Genomic DNA, 16,748 nt, shown 5'->3' with positions numbered 1-16,748 from the left:
TTCTTTCTTTCTTTCTTTCTTTCTTTCTCTTTCTTCCTTCCTTCCTTTCTCTTCCTTCTTTTCTTCCCTTCCCTTTCTTTCTTTCCTCCCTTCCCTTTCTTTCTGTTCCTTCTTTTCTTCCCTTCTCTTTATTTCTTCCCTTTCTTTCTTTCTCTCTTTCCTCCCTCCCTTCCTTCCCTTTCTTTCGTTCTTTCTTTTCCTTCCTTTCTTTCTATTCCTTTCTTTCTCTTCCTTCTTTTCTTCCCTTCCCTTTCTTTCTTTCTCTCTTTCCTCCCTTCCTTCCCTTTCTATCTTTCTCTTTCTTTCATTCATTCTTTTTCTTAATAAAACCCAAGTTGCCTCATTTTTCCCTTCTGTACTCAGCCTAGGAATTGAAAAAGAAACAGACAATCTGCTCCTTACCTTCTATTAATTATGCTTGGATTTGCTGTTACCAGTTGAGTTTTTGATCCTACATCATGGCTGTACGCATTGCTTAGTGGAGGGAGGTTACATCTGCAGGAAAGAAAAATGAAAAGCATATCATCATAATAAATTATACTTATGTTCCTATTTGAGGAAAGAGCTTGCTTGTTTTCTTGCAGAAGTTTTCAATTACCCTTCCTCTCCCTTGCCCCACCGAACCCTCCCCTATCCTATCCCCTTCTCTCCCTCAGCCTTGCCCCACCGAACCCTCCCCTATCCTATCCCCTTCTCTCCCTCAGCCTTGCCCCACCGAACCCTCCCCTATCCTATCCCCTTCTCTCCCTCAGCCTTGCCCCACCGAACCCTCCCCTATCCTATCCCCTTCTCTCCCTCAGCCTTGCCCCACCGAACCCTCCCCTATCCTATCCCCTTCTCTCCCTCAGCCTTGCCCCACCGAACCCTCCCCTATCCTATCCCCTTCTCTCCCTCAGCCTTGCCCCACCGAACCCTCCCCTATCCTATCCCCTTCTCTCCCTCAGCCTTGCCCCACAGAAGCTATCCCGTTCTCTGCAGTTATTTTCAGGTTAGGAGGGAGTAGAATGTACAGCCTGTCTACTGGCTTGGGGATGAGTTTGACGATACTTGTGTGTAGCTTCCCTTAGTTGTGTTTTCCTAATCACATGACTTTTTACTAAAGATCTATAAATCTTTTTCTGCACTTTTGCCTCTTTTCCCTTTAACTGGTGTTACGGTAGAAGGAATCTATCTCTGCCTACCAGCATCCACCAGTATTCGTCTGGCTAGTGTCTTCTCAGTGTGCGAGGGGTGTTCGGAAACTTCAGATCGTGCAGAATGCAGCTGCGAGAGCAATCATGGGCTTCCCAAGGTATGCCCATGTTACACCAACACTCCGCAGTCTGCATTGGTTGCCGATCAATTTCCGTTCACAATTCAAAGTGTTAGTTATGACCTATAAAGCCCTTCATGGCATCGGACCAGAATACCCCCGGGACCGCCTTCTGCCGCACGAATCCCAGGGACCGGTTAGGTCCCACAGAGTTGGCCTTCTCCGGGTCCCGTTGACTAAGCAATGTCGTTTGGTGGGATCCAGGAGAAGAGCCTTCTCTGTGGCGGCCCTGACCCTCTGGAACCAGCTCCCCCCAGATATCAGAGTTGCCCCCACCCTCCTTGCCTTTTGCAAGCTCCTTAAAACCCACCTCTGTCATCAGGCATGGGGGAATTGAAATTTCCCTTCCCCCTGGGCTTATAGAATTTATACATGGTATGTTTGTATGTATGAGTGGTTCTTTAAATTGGGTTTTTTTAGATTGTTTTAATATTAGATTTGTTTACATTGTCTTTTTATATTGTTGTTAGCCGCCCCGAGTCTTCGGAGAGGGGCGGCATACAAATCTAATAAATACAAATACAATAAATACAAACAGTATTTGCTGTGTGAGCAAGAAAGAAAGAGAGAGGAAGGAGGCTGGATGGGGCTTAGCTCAAGTGTTTCGTACTAAAAGCTGCTTGCTGCTGTGAGAGTGAAAATGAAACTCGTCTCCTGTGCTTATGTTTTGCATTTGGAACAGATTTATTTTCAGGCGGGGAGGGGGAGTTGAACTCCTTGGCATCAGAGCGTGTTAATAATATAGGAAATGCTCTGCTAGTCATTTCAAAAAATCCTTTTTTATTGAGCACCTAAAAGGCATGAGGAACGTACGTGTCAAATTTCAAGTTTGTAGGTTTTGTGGTTCTGGAGATTTTGTGATTACGGCGGGGAGTGGTTTTCGTATTTATATAGTTATATAGAGTCATTGCCATTTTTGTGACAACTCTACAGCCGTCCCAAACCGGTAGCTTGCTGTGCATTTTTAAAATTATTTTATTCTGCTCTGAAAAGAGCTCATTTTTAATGTTGGCTACCCCCCCACCCCCAGGCTGTGCACATTAAAAATGCATTCAAGACAATAAAAAGGAGATAAAATCCAATCCATAAAGTAAGCAAAATGATTATCCCATTGTGGATGTCAAATATGTGTGCCCTGGAATTGCAACAGCTTTGACGAACATATTGCATTAGTTATACAGTAAAAGAAAAGGGCGTTTTTTTTCTTTTGGAAACCAACTCAATAATTAGAAGACAAAGACTTGCCTCTTTTCGCTACTGTTTATTTACTGCCAAAATTTCTAATTTAGCTACCACTCTGGCCATAACTGGAGAAACAACAAAAGCTTTGTGGAGGAACAGAACAGATGGGACACTCATCTAAATTTAGTTACTAGTCCATATGAAGTATGGGGCACCTATGGGCGCATTAGGGGGTGCGTAATGCACACGCATCCAGGATTTTTCTACCCAAGCTGCACGCCTGGAAGGAACGGCTGCTGCCCATCAGTGACCACAGGGATGCTGCAGCGGTCGTGAGTGTGAAAAATGGTATTAAATCACCTTTTTCAGTACCTTTGTAACTTCGAACGGTCACTAAATGAACTGTCGTAAGTCAAGGGCTACCTGTACTGTGGAAAATAAACAGTGGAAGGGAGAAGAGGCAAACAAAATGGCGGCTTACCTCATGACGAAGTCCGCTTGATCGATCTGCTTGCCACAGCGGCTGTTCTTCAAAATGCCCCCGTTGCCCACCACGGAGCACCTCTTCAAGGGCAGCTGGAATGGAATCACCTGGCGAGAGAAAACAGGAGCCATAATCACGCCTGCAATGCATCTGGTGATTTCAGGAGGAGGGTGGTGGTGGCGGGAATAAGGTATTGATGAAGAACAGACTGCTGGTCTTCAAGAGACACCCTTGGTATCTACCTTAAAGTTATTAAGCTTTGGACTTCATAAGAATCCCAACGACCGGCTAGGTCCCACAGAGTTGGCCTTCTTCGGGTCCCGTCGACTAAACAATGTCGTCTGGCGGAACACAGGGGAAGAGCCTTCTCTGTGGTGGCTCCGACCCTCTGAAACCAGCTCCCCGCTGAGATTAGGATTGCCCCCACCCTCCTTTCCTTTCGTAAACTCCTTAAAACCCACCTCTGCCGTCAGGCATGGGGGAATTGAAACATCTCCCCCTTGCCCATGTTGTTTTGGTGTTTGATTGATGTGTGCTTGTTTTTTTTATATATATTGGGGTTGCTTTCATGAACTTTTTAACTTAAAACTGTAATTAGATTGGTAAATATTAGATTTGTCATTATGTATTGTTTTTTGTCATTGTTGTGAGCCGCCCCGAGTCTACGGAGAGGGGCGGCATATAAATCCAATAAATCTAATCTAATCTAATCTAAGAACAAGATGAATTGTGGTTGGTTGGAACCAATTCAATTCAAGAAGTCCTGGGGTCAAGGGCCGTAGACGGCCTCTGGTGACCATAACTTGGAAGACACCAGAGGGCTCCTTATGCAGTTGTGAACTGCTGGACTAAAATAAAATAAGAGAATTTATTTATTCATTGAATTTACCATATTTTTCGGAGTATAAGACACACCTTTTTCCTCCCTAAAATAGGCTGATAATTTGGGTGAGTCTTATACTCTGAATTTAGCTTTTTTTTTTCAGCCTTAACTAACTGCTATCCATCTTCCCAGCTCTTATCTTGTAGGCTCTTTCATTGTTTCTCTCTGCGAAGAATGTTTTTGCAAGTCCTAAGTCTTTGCAAGATTTTTCTAATTTGCTCTGAATAAGTTTCTTTCCAGCCCTAAACAAGTGCTAACGATGTTCCCAGCTCTTACTGTCTTGCAAGCTCTTTCATTGTTACTCTCTGCAAAGAATGTTTTCCAAGCCCTAAGACTTTGCAGGGGTTTTTTCATTGCCCTACTTGCTCCAAATGTTTCTTTCCAGGTACTAATGATGTTCCCAGCTCTTACTGGCTTGCAAGCTCTTTCATTGTTACTCTCTCCAAATAAGGTTTTTTTTAAAGCCCTTATCAGGGAATAAAATAATGTGCTGAATCTGACCAGACTAAGGACTCTAGCCAGATGAATACCTGGTAAGCAGATTCTTTTCCCTATTTTCCTCCCCAAAAACTAAGGTGCATCTTATACTTTGGTGTGTCTTGCACTCTGAAAAATATGGTTTATTTCCGCCTATTCACCCATGGCGACTCAAGGCGGCTTACAGAATAACCTCATTTAAAACAATAAAACTAATAAGAAGAATCAAATAAATTAATATGACAGCAGATCACTTGAACAATTTAAAGTTGGGAGGGACTTGGAGGTCTTCTAGCCCAGTGGTCCCCAACCTTTTTTCCACCAGGGACCAGTTTCAGCAAGACAATTTTTCTATGGCCCGGTGGGGGCAGAAAGGGGTATGGTTTGGGGCGGGATTAAGCATGGGGATGTAGCTTATCGTTCCATTGCCTCTCTTTCCTCCCCCCCTTTTTAATTTTGCAGGGGAGCCGAGGTGACAGAGGGAGGAAGAGTAGGAGGGGGCGGTTTCCTTTCTCTTTCCCCTCCTGTTCACTCGGGACCCCCCTTTGCCTCGGGCCGAGGCGGTCCACCTGAGGGAGAAAACTTTTGCTTGGTTCCTTCCTTCCTTTCGGCAGTTTCAGAGGAATCCCCCCCCCAGCGCCCGCTCCGGCTGGGATTGCAGCAAGGAATCCCAGAGGGGGGGAGGTGCCTCCACAGACACAGTCACCTTCCTTTGCGATCGCTGCCTGCTTGGAGCGCCCACCACTGCCAGGTCTGGTACTTTTCTTGCAGCAAGGAATCCTTCCAAAAGAAAATTACCGGAGCTGGGGGGGAGGGCTTCATGGTTACACGCACACCCCTGGCTTTGCCCCCAGGAATAGGGTGGGGGAGCCTAGCAAAAAAATAGAATAGAATAGAATAGAATTTTTATTGGCCAAGTGTGATTGGACACACAAGGAATTTGTCTTGGTGCATATGCTCTCAACGTACATAAAATAAAATAAAATAAAATAAAATAAAATAAAAGCTGCACAATGCCAAAGTCTTTCCATCTGAGCTGCAGGCAGAGAGAGGGCTTCGTGAGGAGGAAATAGACCACTTTCGATGAAGGGAAAAAGACAAGAAAGGAAGGAAGCAAGCAAGCAAGCAAGCAAAGGTTTTCTCGGCCCAAGTCAAACGGTGGTCCCGAGTGAACGGGAGGGGAAAGAGATAGGAAACAGCTTGGCACTCGCCGGCTCCACAGCAGCAACTGACTCCGCGGACCGGTGCAACATGTCCCGCGGACCGGTACTGGTCCGCGGACCGGCGGTTGGGGACCCCTGTTCTAGCCCATAGAGGGCATATCCCTGTCAATCCATTCTTGACAGTTTATTTTTTAAAAAAGAGAGAGATTAAAAAGAAATAGTAACCAAAGTGGAAAAAAGCAATACAATCAATACTATGTATTATAACTCTATCTCTCTGTCTGTCATCCATCCATTCAGTTTTAACACGTTTCAAGCATATTTCATTATAATTATCATATATAATCTGTCTGTAAGCAAACTGTTCATAAATCTCAAGTACCGTTACATCTTCAATCCACTGTGTAATTGGGGGCATAAATTATTTTTCTGATGTTAATGCTTCAGATCCCTGCTGTCTTCTCCATTATTCCATCATGTTTAAATAGAAGAAAAACCACTAAATATTTGACTCTGATAACACAACCATGATTTGCTCTCTCTGTTTCTTTTAGGGCAGTTCTTCTTAAATAGTGGGGTGCATCTCCTTGGGGGGGCATGGAGCAATGCCGGTGTGTGTGTGTGCTTGTGATCCCAAAGAACATGTGTGGTCCCTCTTGATCAATTCCCCCGGATTCCTCAGTCTAGCACAGTGTTTCCCAACCTTGGCAACTTGAAGATATCTGGACTTCAACTCCCAGAATTCCCCAGCCAGCCAATGCTGGCTGGGGAATTCTGGGAGTTGAAGTCCAGATATCTTCAAGTTGCCAAGGTTGGGAAACACTGGTCTAGCAACCCCAAAACATCAGCTTGATTAAGCTGGCCTGGCCCCGTGTCAAAAGAGGGTGCTAATCACGGTAGCCTAGGCCTGCCTAACCGAAAACAGGCTCCACTGAGGTTCAGTGTGACTTACTCCTAGGTAAGTGGGTGGAGAAGCCTACCCCAGCCAATAGTTTGCTTGCAGGTCATAACAACAAATAAAATAATAAATATTAACACTAAAATGCCATTGGGGCCCAGATAAGAGAGTTGCGGGTGCATGAAATGTTTATTTCTTACTGGGTGGGAAGGTCATAACAGGAAATAATTGAGAAGCACTGTTTTAGGGTAATGAAATTTTAGGGTAACAAAATCGATGTTTTTATTGGTGTTTTCTATGTTGTTCTTGCTAGCATGCTGCTCCAACTCAAAAAAATAACATCAAATGTTCACGATTGATAGCTGTTCAATGTACCTGTCCACCGCCTTCTGCCGCACGAATCCCAGCGACCGGTTAGGTCCCACAGAGTTGGCCTTCTCTGGGTCCCGTCGACTAAACAATGTCATTTGGCGGGACTCAGGAGAAGAGCCTTCTCTGTGGCGGCCCCGACCCTGTGGAACCAGCTCCCCACAGATATCAGAGTTGCCCCCACCCTCCTTGCCTTTCGCAAGCTCCTTAAAACCCACCTCTGTCGTCAGGCATGGGGGAATTGAATTTTTTCCCCTTCCCCCTAGGCTTATAGAATTTATACATGGTATGCTTGTTTGTACCTCAACTCTCAGCCAGGATCTAAAAGTTGCCAAGTTTGAAAAACACTGCCATAATATTTTAAAAGGCTAAAAAAAAAAAAAAATCAAATCCACACAATAACCCTCACTCTTCTTCCTTTTTCCAAGGCACACAATTTCAAACTTGGCATAATCTTGGAATCTCCCAGATAAGATCTTTCCCAGGCCCCTTAACCAGGGACCTATAGGCTAAACCCGTGATGGCGAACCTATGGCACGTCTGCCACTGGTGGCAAGTGGAGCCATATCGGAGGGCATGCAAAGTGTTGCCCCATGTCAACTCCAGCATGCATGTGCATGCTAGCCAGCTGATTTTTGGCCTTGGGGAAGGGCATTTCACCCTCTGGAGGTTTCAGGGAAGCTTCCTGAAGCCCCAGAGTGTGAAAAATAGCCTAATGGGCAAACTGGAAGTTTGGAAAAGGGACTTCCGTTTTGCCTGTTGTGCTGTTTTTCGCACTCTGGAGCATCAGAAAGCTTCCCCAAAGGCTCCAGAGTGCAAAAAACAGCACAACGGGCAAACATGAAGTCTGTTTATTTCAAACTTCCGGTTTGCCAATTTTTTTCAGTCCCAGGCCTGTGCGCGTTGATTGGGATGGGGGGATTGTACGGCTGCACAGGGGCAGTGTGGGGGAGGGAATGGGCATGGGAACATGCGTGCATGCTAGCACATGCACACATACCCTTTTGACATGCGAACCAAAAAAGGTTCGCCATCACTGGACTAAACTAAAATCTTTCCTATGCAAAGCACATATCTCCTCCCTACAACCATAACCCCCCGCCGCAAAAAATATGACAGCTGCTGCTGGTAAAATACAAATAAATCATTTTTTTTTAAAAAAAAATTTGCATCCCTATTAAATAATTCTGAAAGGCCCAGATCACCTACAGCCCTGCTTTTTTTAAAAAAAAAAATGCTTCCAAACCTCCCAGGATATGACTTTTAACATAAGAACATAAGAAGAGCCAGGCTGAATCAGGCCAAAGCCCATTGAGTCCAGCATTCTGTGTCACACAGCGGCCCACCAATTGTCCAAGGGGATCTTGAGCAGAAAGAGAAGGTAAGACCCTTCCTTTCCCTTGACCCCCAACAAATGGTACCCAAGGGAATCCTGCCTGACTCAACCAACATAGAGACGGCACTTGGACATCCGTTTCAATAACCACTGATACACTTGGCATCCACGAATCTGTCTCATCCTGCCTTGAAGCTATCAAGGCTGACAGCTGTCACGACCTCTTCTGGAAGTGAATTCCATAAACCAAGGACCCTCTGGGTGAAGAAATATTTCCCTTTATTTGTCCTCGCTTTCTATGAGTTTTAGGGAGTTCCCCTCTCGTCCTAGTATTGTGTGCTAGAAATAAGAATTTTTCTCCCTTTGCTCATATAAAGATAGTTCTGGAGGGGGTGGAGGCTCAATAATTTAGCTCTGTGCTTTTCTTTTAGCCTTCCAGTTTTGATCCCCCTGTTGTGCTCTGTGTGAATCTGGAGCTATTACGTTATCCTCACAGTGGTTGTCCACAGCTTTCCGTCTGCTACCTGAGGGATTCGTCCTCAAAATCTATAATCCAATTTCGGCAGTAAACCCAAGAACAAGAGGTTTATCACGGGAACCGTGTCCTAGAAAAAGAAGCACTAACTCATTTGCTAGACTTCACTGCAGCTTTACCGGCTGAAGCACAAATAGGTCCTTCCTGAATGTGTTTATAGGCTTATTTGTACACAATGGCTTCTAATGCTTTTGGGTTGTAGGGCTGGAGAAGACTCTTGGGTCACATTTTTAAAAAAAATTTCTCCACTTTTAGACAGTGCAATATCATATACCTTCAATTTTCAATACAATACAATGAATTTACATTTACATTCAGTATTTATCATCCCACAAAATGTTGCCTCCTTTACTTTTATCACCTGGAAAACTTTCATATAGACTTTTTCAATATCATTATACAGACTTGCAATACTATTTGCTATTTCTTCTCATCAATTTGCTTTCCCTTAACTATTAAATGTTATTACATTTAGGCCAAAGTGATTATTTTCAATTGTCATGCATCCTTATTTACTTGTTTAAAATTTCTTTACCCTTATGATATATTAATTGTCTTTCAAAAAGATAAAGGGCTGGAGAAGACTCTTGAAGAGTCTATAAGGAGCTCCCGTCAATCAATCAATGCCCCCAAAAATCAGCTCTGTTCTTGGAAGGAGAGATCCTGTAGCCAAAGCTCAAATACTTTGGGCCAATAAATGGAGAGAGGAGGACTCCCTGGAAAAGACCCCGATGCTGGGAAAGATGGAAGGCAGAAGGAGGAGGAGGACAGCAGAGAAGGAGATGGTTAGACAGTGTCATTGATGCAACAGATGTAAATTTGGGGAAACTCCAGGAGCCAAAGGAGGAGAGGAGAGTCTGGAATGCTATAGTCCATGGCAGCGGTCCCCAAACTACGGCCCGCGGGCCGCATGTGGCCCGCTGAGGCCATTTATCCGGCCCATGGGTGAATGACAGGAGCACAGGTACATACTTTTCTTTTAATTAAATTATCTCCTTAATGTTCCTTCAAAAAGTACAACACCAATTGTATTTCTAACTTATTAACCATTATGCCTTCTTTCTTTATACATTTTTCTATAAACCAAGAAAACCTTGTATAGCCAATCAGATGTTAACAAAAGAAAATTAAAAACAAAACATAAACATATATGAATTTCAAATTTCTTTCCCCCCCCTCTAAATAGTATGTTCCCATTTTGTTTTTTACTTTAAAATAAGGTATGTGCAGTGTGCATAGGAATTTGTTCATAGTTTTTTTTATAGTCCAGCCCTACAACAGTTTGAGGGAAAATGAACTGGCCCCCTGTGTAAAAAGTTTGGGGATCCCTGGTCCATGGGGTTGTGAAGAGTCAGACATGACTTAGCGCTCTGCAGGTTTTCCAAACCCATTGCGCACCCCATTTTTTGCAAAAAAGGCCCCCATTTTTCACAAAAATGGGATGCAGGGGTGTTGTGAGGGTTCCTTGTCCACCTCTGGTAATGTTAGATTCTGAGGAGAATGAGCCAGATCCCTCTGGATACCCAGGGAAAGTGGGGTTGCCAGCTGATGCAGAGAGTGAGAGTGATGGAGAAATAGACATGGATGAACCTGAGGAACCACCAGAGGGGGCTGATATAACAATGGGGGATTGGTCCCAGTGAGAGGATGAAGGAGACATTAAAGTGGATGAGACACTCTTAGATAGAAACATAGAAACATAGAAGGCTGACGGCAGAAAAAGACCTCATGGTCCATCTAGTCTGCCCTTATACTATTTCCTGTATTTTATCTTAGGATGGATATGTGTTTATCCCAGGCATGTTTAAATTCAGTTACTGTGGATTTATCTACCACCTCTGCTGGAAGTTTGTTCCAAGGATCTACTACTCTTCCAGTAAAATAATATTTTCTCATGTTGCTTTTGATCTTTCCCCCAACTAACTTCAGATTGTGTCCCCTTGTTCTTGTGTTCACTTTCCTATTAAAAACACTTCCCTCCTGAACCTTATTTAACCCTTTAACATATTTAAATGTTTCGATCATGTCCCTCCTTTTCCTTCTGTCCTCCAGACTATACAGATTGAGTTCATTAAGTCTTTCCTGATATGTTTTATGCTTAAGACCTTCCACCATTCTTGTAGCCCATCTTTGGACCCGTTCAATTTTGTCAATATCTTTTTGTAGGTGAGGTCTCCAGAATTGAACACAGTATTCCAAATGTGGTCTCACCAGCGCTCTTTACAGCGGGATCACAATCTCCCTCTTCCTGCTTGTTATACCTTTAGCTATGCTGGCCACTCCCAGCAGGTATAAAAGCAAAGGATCTTGGGAAATTCTGGGTGGGGTTTCAACGTTGATTCATTGATGCTGTGTTAGAGCTGGGGTGCTCAAAAATGCCCCCAAAAAACCTGATTTCTGCTTTGCAAAAGTTCTTTGCTAGATGCTGCATGCCTGTTAGAAATTGGTGATCTGAGTTTTATCCTCTATGATTCATTCTCTGTTTTATCTTGCTGGAATGCAATTAGGCTGAAGTTGGCAGCTTATTCCCTGAACGTTTAAAGAAACCTGCTTTCTGCCTGTAAATGCTGCTTGTTCAAATAAAGAGTGTAATTCAAAGCTGAAATAGTGGGTTTTAGCCATTTGTTTCAAAGTCCGGGATAGAAGAATGGGTTGGGCTTCAGGAGGCCACAAATGGCTGCATTCAGTGTATAAGACACAATAACATTTCCACCCTCCTTTAGGGAGGAAAAAGTTGTGTCTTACACTCTGAAAAATACATTAAATCTAAATTAACAAGCAAGCAAATGAATACTTATGCCATCTTTGTTATCTTTTCAAGGTTGAGTCAAGAAATTTCCTTGCCACAACATAAATTATTTGCAGCAAACCTTCCAGAGAACTATGCTGTCCCGGTTAGATAATGTAATTTTGCAATAAAATCAGGGCTGGCGCTTCTTTTGGTAAAAAAAAACAGGACTGTTGTATTTATTTGTTTATTTTATTTTATTTAGAAATAAGAGGCCCAGTGGGCACTAAGATTGGTATCCATGGTGATTTCATTTTGAAAACCTGTTTTCCATTTCAAAAAGAAGCCTGGGGAAATGTTTTCTGAATTATTTACAGTAATACATTGGGGAAGGATAATGCCCTTTGTGTTTGCTTAATAGGTGGTTAACATGGGATTTTCTCCCCCGTTTTTCTAATGCAAACAATAACCTTTCAACACCGCCACTGCTTAGAATAAAGTCATTTTCCTCCCAGGATTAATTTATAAGGGGGCATAAATGCAGGAATTCAAAATCCTTTCCTCTTAGATTTCTTATATTTAAAAAAAGGCATATACAGTGATCCCTCGATTAGCACGGTCTCGATTAGTGCGAAACGCTACAACACGGTTTTTCACAAAATATTAATTAAAAAATACTCCACTTTTTTTTTTGCTATACCACGGTTTTTCCCACCCGATGACGTCATACGTCATCACCAAGAGTCACTTCTCTGTCTCTTTCTCTTTCTTTCCTGTCACTATGCTTCAATCATTTTCTCATTTCTCTTTTTTCTCCCCTTTTTTCTATCATTTCTCTCTCTCTTTCTTCCTCTCTCACACTCTCTTCCTCCCTTCTCTCTCCCCCCCTCCACTTGCCCACGAGAAGAAAAAAAGCAACCTCTGCCGGGCAGCTCCCCTTGTGCCCCCGCTTTGTGCCTGCCTCTTTTGGGGATTTTTTTTCTTTTCTTTTTTGCGCTGGACGCGGGAGCTGTTGGGGAGGGCTCTGCCGGGAAGGCCTCTCAGCTGCAGAGCCGAATGGGGGCGGAGGCAACAGCGGAGCCCGGCGCTGGGGCCATGCGAGGCTGTTCATCCAGGGGGGCGTGGACTGGCAAGTCGCCCTCCTTTCTCTCTCTTTCTCAAGATCGCTTGCCGCTTGCCTATTGCAGCGAAGGAGGCGAAGCAAGGCTCCAAGCTGCAAAGCGGCAAGCAGCAAGCGATCTTGGGGTTTCCCCTTTGCCTGGGCGGCGGGAAGACCAAGGGAAGGTTCCTTCAGCTGCCCAACACCTGATCCGCTCCGCAGCGCGGCAGCAGCGAGGAGCCGAAGATGGGGTTTCCTCTTTGCCTTTACCCCATCTTCGGCTCCTCGCTGCTTCCGCGCTGCGGAGCAGATCAGCTGTTGGGCGGCTGAAGGAAACTTCCCTTGGTCTTCCCCGCCGCCGACACGCAAACTCCACCATCTGCGCATGTGCGGCCATGAAAAAAATGGCGCACATGCGCAGATGGTGGTTTTTACTTCCGCATCCAGTATAACGCGGAAATCGGTTAGCGCGGGAGGTCTTGGAACGTAACCCCCGCGCTAACCGAGAGATCACTGTACAGTGATACCTCGTCTTACAAACGCCTTGTCATACAAACTTTTCAAGATACAAACCTGGAGTTTAAGATTTTTTTGCCTCTTCTTACAAACTATTTTCACCTTACAAACCCACCGCTGCCGCTGGGATGCCCTGCCTCCGGACTTCCGTTGCCAGTGAAGCACTCATTTTTGCACTTTTGGGATTCCCCTGAGGCTCCCCTCCATGGGAAACCCCACCTCCGGACTTCCGTATTTTTGTGATGCTGCAGGGAAATCCCAGCAGTGGAAAAACAGGTGCTTCGCTGGCAACGGAAGTCCGGAGGTGGGGTTTCCCAGCGAGAGGAGCCTCAGTGAAATCGCAGCATCGCAAAAACACAGAGGTCTGGAGGTGGGGTTTTGAGGACTTCGGTGCTTTTGCGATGCTGCGATTTCACTGATGCTCCCTTCGCTGGGAAACCCCACCTCCGGACTTCCGTTGCCAGCAAAGCGCTTGTTTTTGCGATGCTGAGATGCAAAAACACAGAAGTCCGGAGGTGGGGTTTCCCATGGAGGGGAACCTCAGGGGAAATCCCAGCAGCGCAAAAACAGGCGCTTCAGCTGGCAAAAGGGGTGAATTTTGGGCTTGCACGCATTAATCACTTTTCCATTGATTCCTATGGGAAACATTGTTTCGTCTTACAAACTTTTCACCTTAAGAACCTCGTCCCGGAACCAATTAAGTTTGTAAGACAAGGTATTACTGTATTTTAAAACAATGATTAGAAAAATCAACCGGCTAGGGAATTCTGGGAGATAAAATCCCTCTGCCTTAAAGTTGCTAAGTTTGGGAAACATTGGATTAGAGAAAGTACAAGCCCTATATCACATCACAGTCATATCAATAGGCAGTTCCAGAACCAGCAAAATCCGGGGGCCAGGGGGGGCAGAATGGATCTGTCCTCAGTGTGGAAGGGATTGCCGTTCTCGGATTGGCCTTTTTTAGCCACACTAGATGCTGTTTTAGGAACTCTTTCCAGGGCACAATACCACAGTCCCGTGATGGCAAACCTATGACACACATGCCACAAGTGGCACATGGAGCCATAATGGTGAGGATGTGAATTCAGGTCCAGTGCATATGTGCACACTGGCCACCTGATTTTTGGGTCTTCTGGGAGTCGGGAAACAGCCTGTTTTCAGCCTCCAGAGGGCATGGGGGAGGCCTGTTATTTACTTTTCCTAAGCTCCAGAGCCTTTGTAGCAGCCTGGGGAGGGCAAAAACATCCCCACCATCCCATGGAGGCCTTTTAAAGGCTAGAAACGGCCCATTTCCCAACTTGAAATGGGACATTTCCGTCCTCCGGAGAGCCTCCAGGAGGATGGAGAAGGCTGTTTTCACCCTTCCCAGGCTCCTAGAAAGGTTCTGAATCCTGGGAGAATGAAAAATAGGCGTGTCATTGCATGCCGGGAGGAGAGCTCACACATGCATGCATGGGGGGGGCATGGTATTATGGGTGTGGGCACACACATGCCTGAAGGCCCCCCTCCGCCACCCCTTTTGTCATGCGAACTAAAAAGGGTTCACCATTACTGCCATAGTCTTTGGAGACTGAAGGTTGCCAGTGAATGATATCAACTAAATAAAGGTAGCCCTCGACTTATAACCATTCATTTAGTGACCGTTCAAAGTTACAACAGCACTTATGGCCGTTTTTCCAACCTTGCAGCATGCCCATGATTAGGTGATCAAAATTGACAACTGGAACATTTCCATAACAATTGTAGTGCCCTGGGGAGAGTCACAGGATTCCCCTTTTGCCAACTCCTGACCAGCACAGTCAATGGAGAAGTCGGATTCACTTAACAACCGTGTTAACAACCATGTTAACGCAGGAGATAGAAAAAAACCCCGAATTTTATCTACTGGGTATAACTAATCAGAAATATAAGAAAGAAATTTTACATTTAGTTATTCATATTTTGACAGCGGCCAGGATAGTATATGCACAAAATTGGAAAGGGGAAAATATCCCCAAAGAAGAGGAGGTTATTAAGAAAATATTAGACTGCGCTGAAATGGATATGATGACAAGACAGTTAAAGACCAAGAAGAAACAGAATTTTATGAGATTTGGAATAAAGTGTATATATGGATAAATAATAATAAGAAGTAAAAGTAAAAAGAATAGGAGAATTGCAGAAGTATGGATATGATTTAAACTTTGTGTTGGATGTAGTTTATATATGAAGATTTATTATATAAGGTTAAACAAGTTTCTTCTTTTCATTTAAAGTAATAAGTAGAGTTATAGTATTAACAATGTATTCTTTTTTCTGTATCGAAATTTAACTTCTAGAATAAGTTAAATGTATATTTGTCAGTTTTGTCTATTTTACGAAAATTAATAAAATTTATTGAAACAACAACAACAACCGTGTTAACTAATTGAACAACTGCAGTGATTTATTTAACAACTGTGGCAAAAAAGGTTGTAAAATGAGTCACAACTCACTTAACAATTGTCTCCCTTAGCAACAAAGGATTTGGACTCAATTATGGCCGGACTATCTGCATTTAACCGATTAACTCAATCTATTTCCTGGCATCGCATAATTGATTGACTGATTATGTATTATCAAGTGGTTGCTAAGTCTTAGGTGTCAATTTATAATCATTTCATCTTGCATTGAGCCTTTTTGTCTTCATGCTTCTTGTTCCCATTATAATTTTTTGTACCTTCACACTCCCCCACCCCGCCGGTGACATCACCAATTAGTTATCATCCCAAAGGATTCAGTCTAGCCGCATCGAAAACACCATTAATTCTCTGAAAGCTGTCTCCAGCATTATGTAGTGTGCCAACAGACCAGAGAGGCCATCATCTGGCATGACATCATGATAATTTTATATTTTCTATCCAACTGTTTTTCTTGGTAAACAGTAATAATAGAGGAGTGTTTTATTATAGCCAAGGGGAGGGGGAGAAAAAGAAGAAGAAGAAGCTGCTGGTAGTGATGGAGGAGGAGATAAAGAAGTTGGATGAGAAGAAGAAGAAAGAGGAGGAGGAGGAAGAAGAGAAAAAGGAGGAGGAGGAGGAGGAGAAAGAGAAGAAGGAAAAGGAGAAAAAGGAGAAGAATGGATGAGAAAAAGAAGGAGGAGGAGAAAGAAAAGAAGAGGAGAAAATGGAGGAGGAGAAGGGATGAGAAAAAGGAGGAGATGGGAGGAGAAAAAGAAGGAGAAAGAAAAGAAGAGGAGGAGAAAAAGGAGGAGATAGGAGAAGAAAAAGAAGGAGGAGGAGGCGAAGTAGTAGTAGTAATAGTAGTAGTAGTAGTAGTAGTAGTAGTAGTAGTAGTAGTAGTAGAAGAAGAAGAAGAAGAAGAAGAACAACAACAACAACAACAGCAACTTTCATTTCTCCCTCAAGAAGCTTCATGGGTTTTTTTGCATTTATCATATTTATTGTTACTACTTTTCCTAAGAGCTCTCCAGGCTACTTGGGGTTTTATTCCTACCATCAGGGTCACCTATATCAGGGTGCAAATGGGGATGGAATCTTCTTGGAACTGCTTCAAGGACTGCGAGGGGGGGGGCATTCAAACCTTGGTCATGTGACCATGAAGATGTTGCAATGATCGTAAGTGTGAAAAATGGACTTGACACACTCTTTTCAATTATGGTAGAACTTCCAATGGTCACTAGGCGTTGTAAGTCGAGGACCACCTGTATAACTGGGGACATGTGAAGGATGGATGTCAATTCTTGCATGTCTTTGTAACAACTCTATGCAGGACCCTTTGCAGACTG

The 16,748-nt window shown here is 43.9% G+C and overlaps 1 protein-coding gene across 1 annotated transcript in view; it reads right to left on the bottom strand.

The window, feature by feature from the left end:
* ST8SIA1 (ST8 alpha-N-acetyl-neuraminide alpha-2,8-sialyltransferase 1) overlaps window positions 1-16,748 on the bottom strand; it is a 57,185-nt gene that overhangs the window by 17,733 nt on the left and 22,704 nt on the right. The window contains 2 exon segments of the mRNA XM_070754364.1: window positions 403-495; window positions 2,976-3,085. Of these exon segments, the coding sequence (XP_070610465.1) occupies window positions 403-495; window positions 2,976-3,085 (203 nt within the window).

Source organism: Erythrolamprus reginae, chromosome 6 (genome assembly GCF_031021105.1).
Source record: "Erythrolamprus reginae isolate rEryReg1 chromosome 6, rEryReg1.hap1, whole genome shotgun sequence".
Taxonomy (NCBI): Eukaryota; Metazoa; Chordata; class Lepidosauria; order Squamata; family Dipsadidae; genus Erythrolamprus; species Erythrolamprus reginae.
The sequence above is the reverse complement of the archived record's forward strand: the minus strand, read 5'-3'. Positions and strand labels throughout refer to the sequence as shown.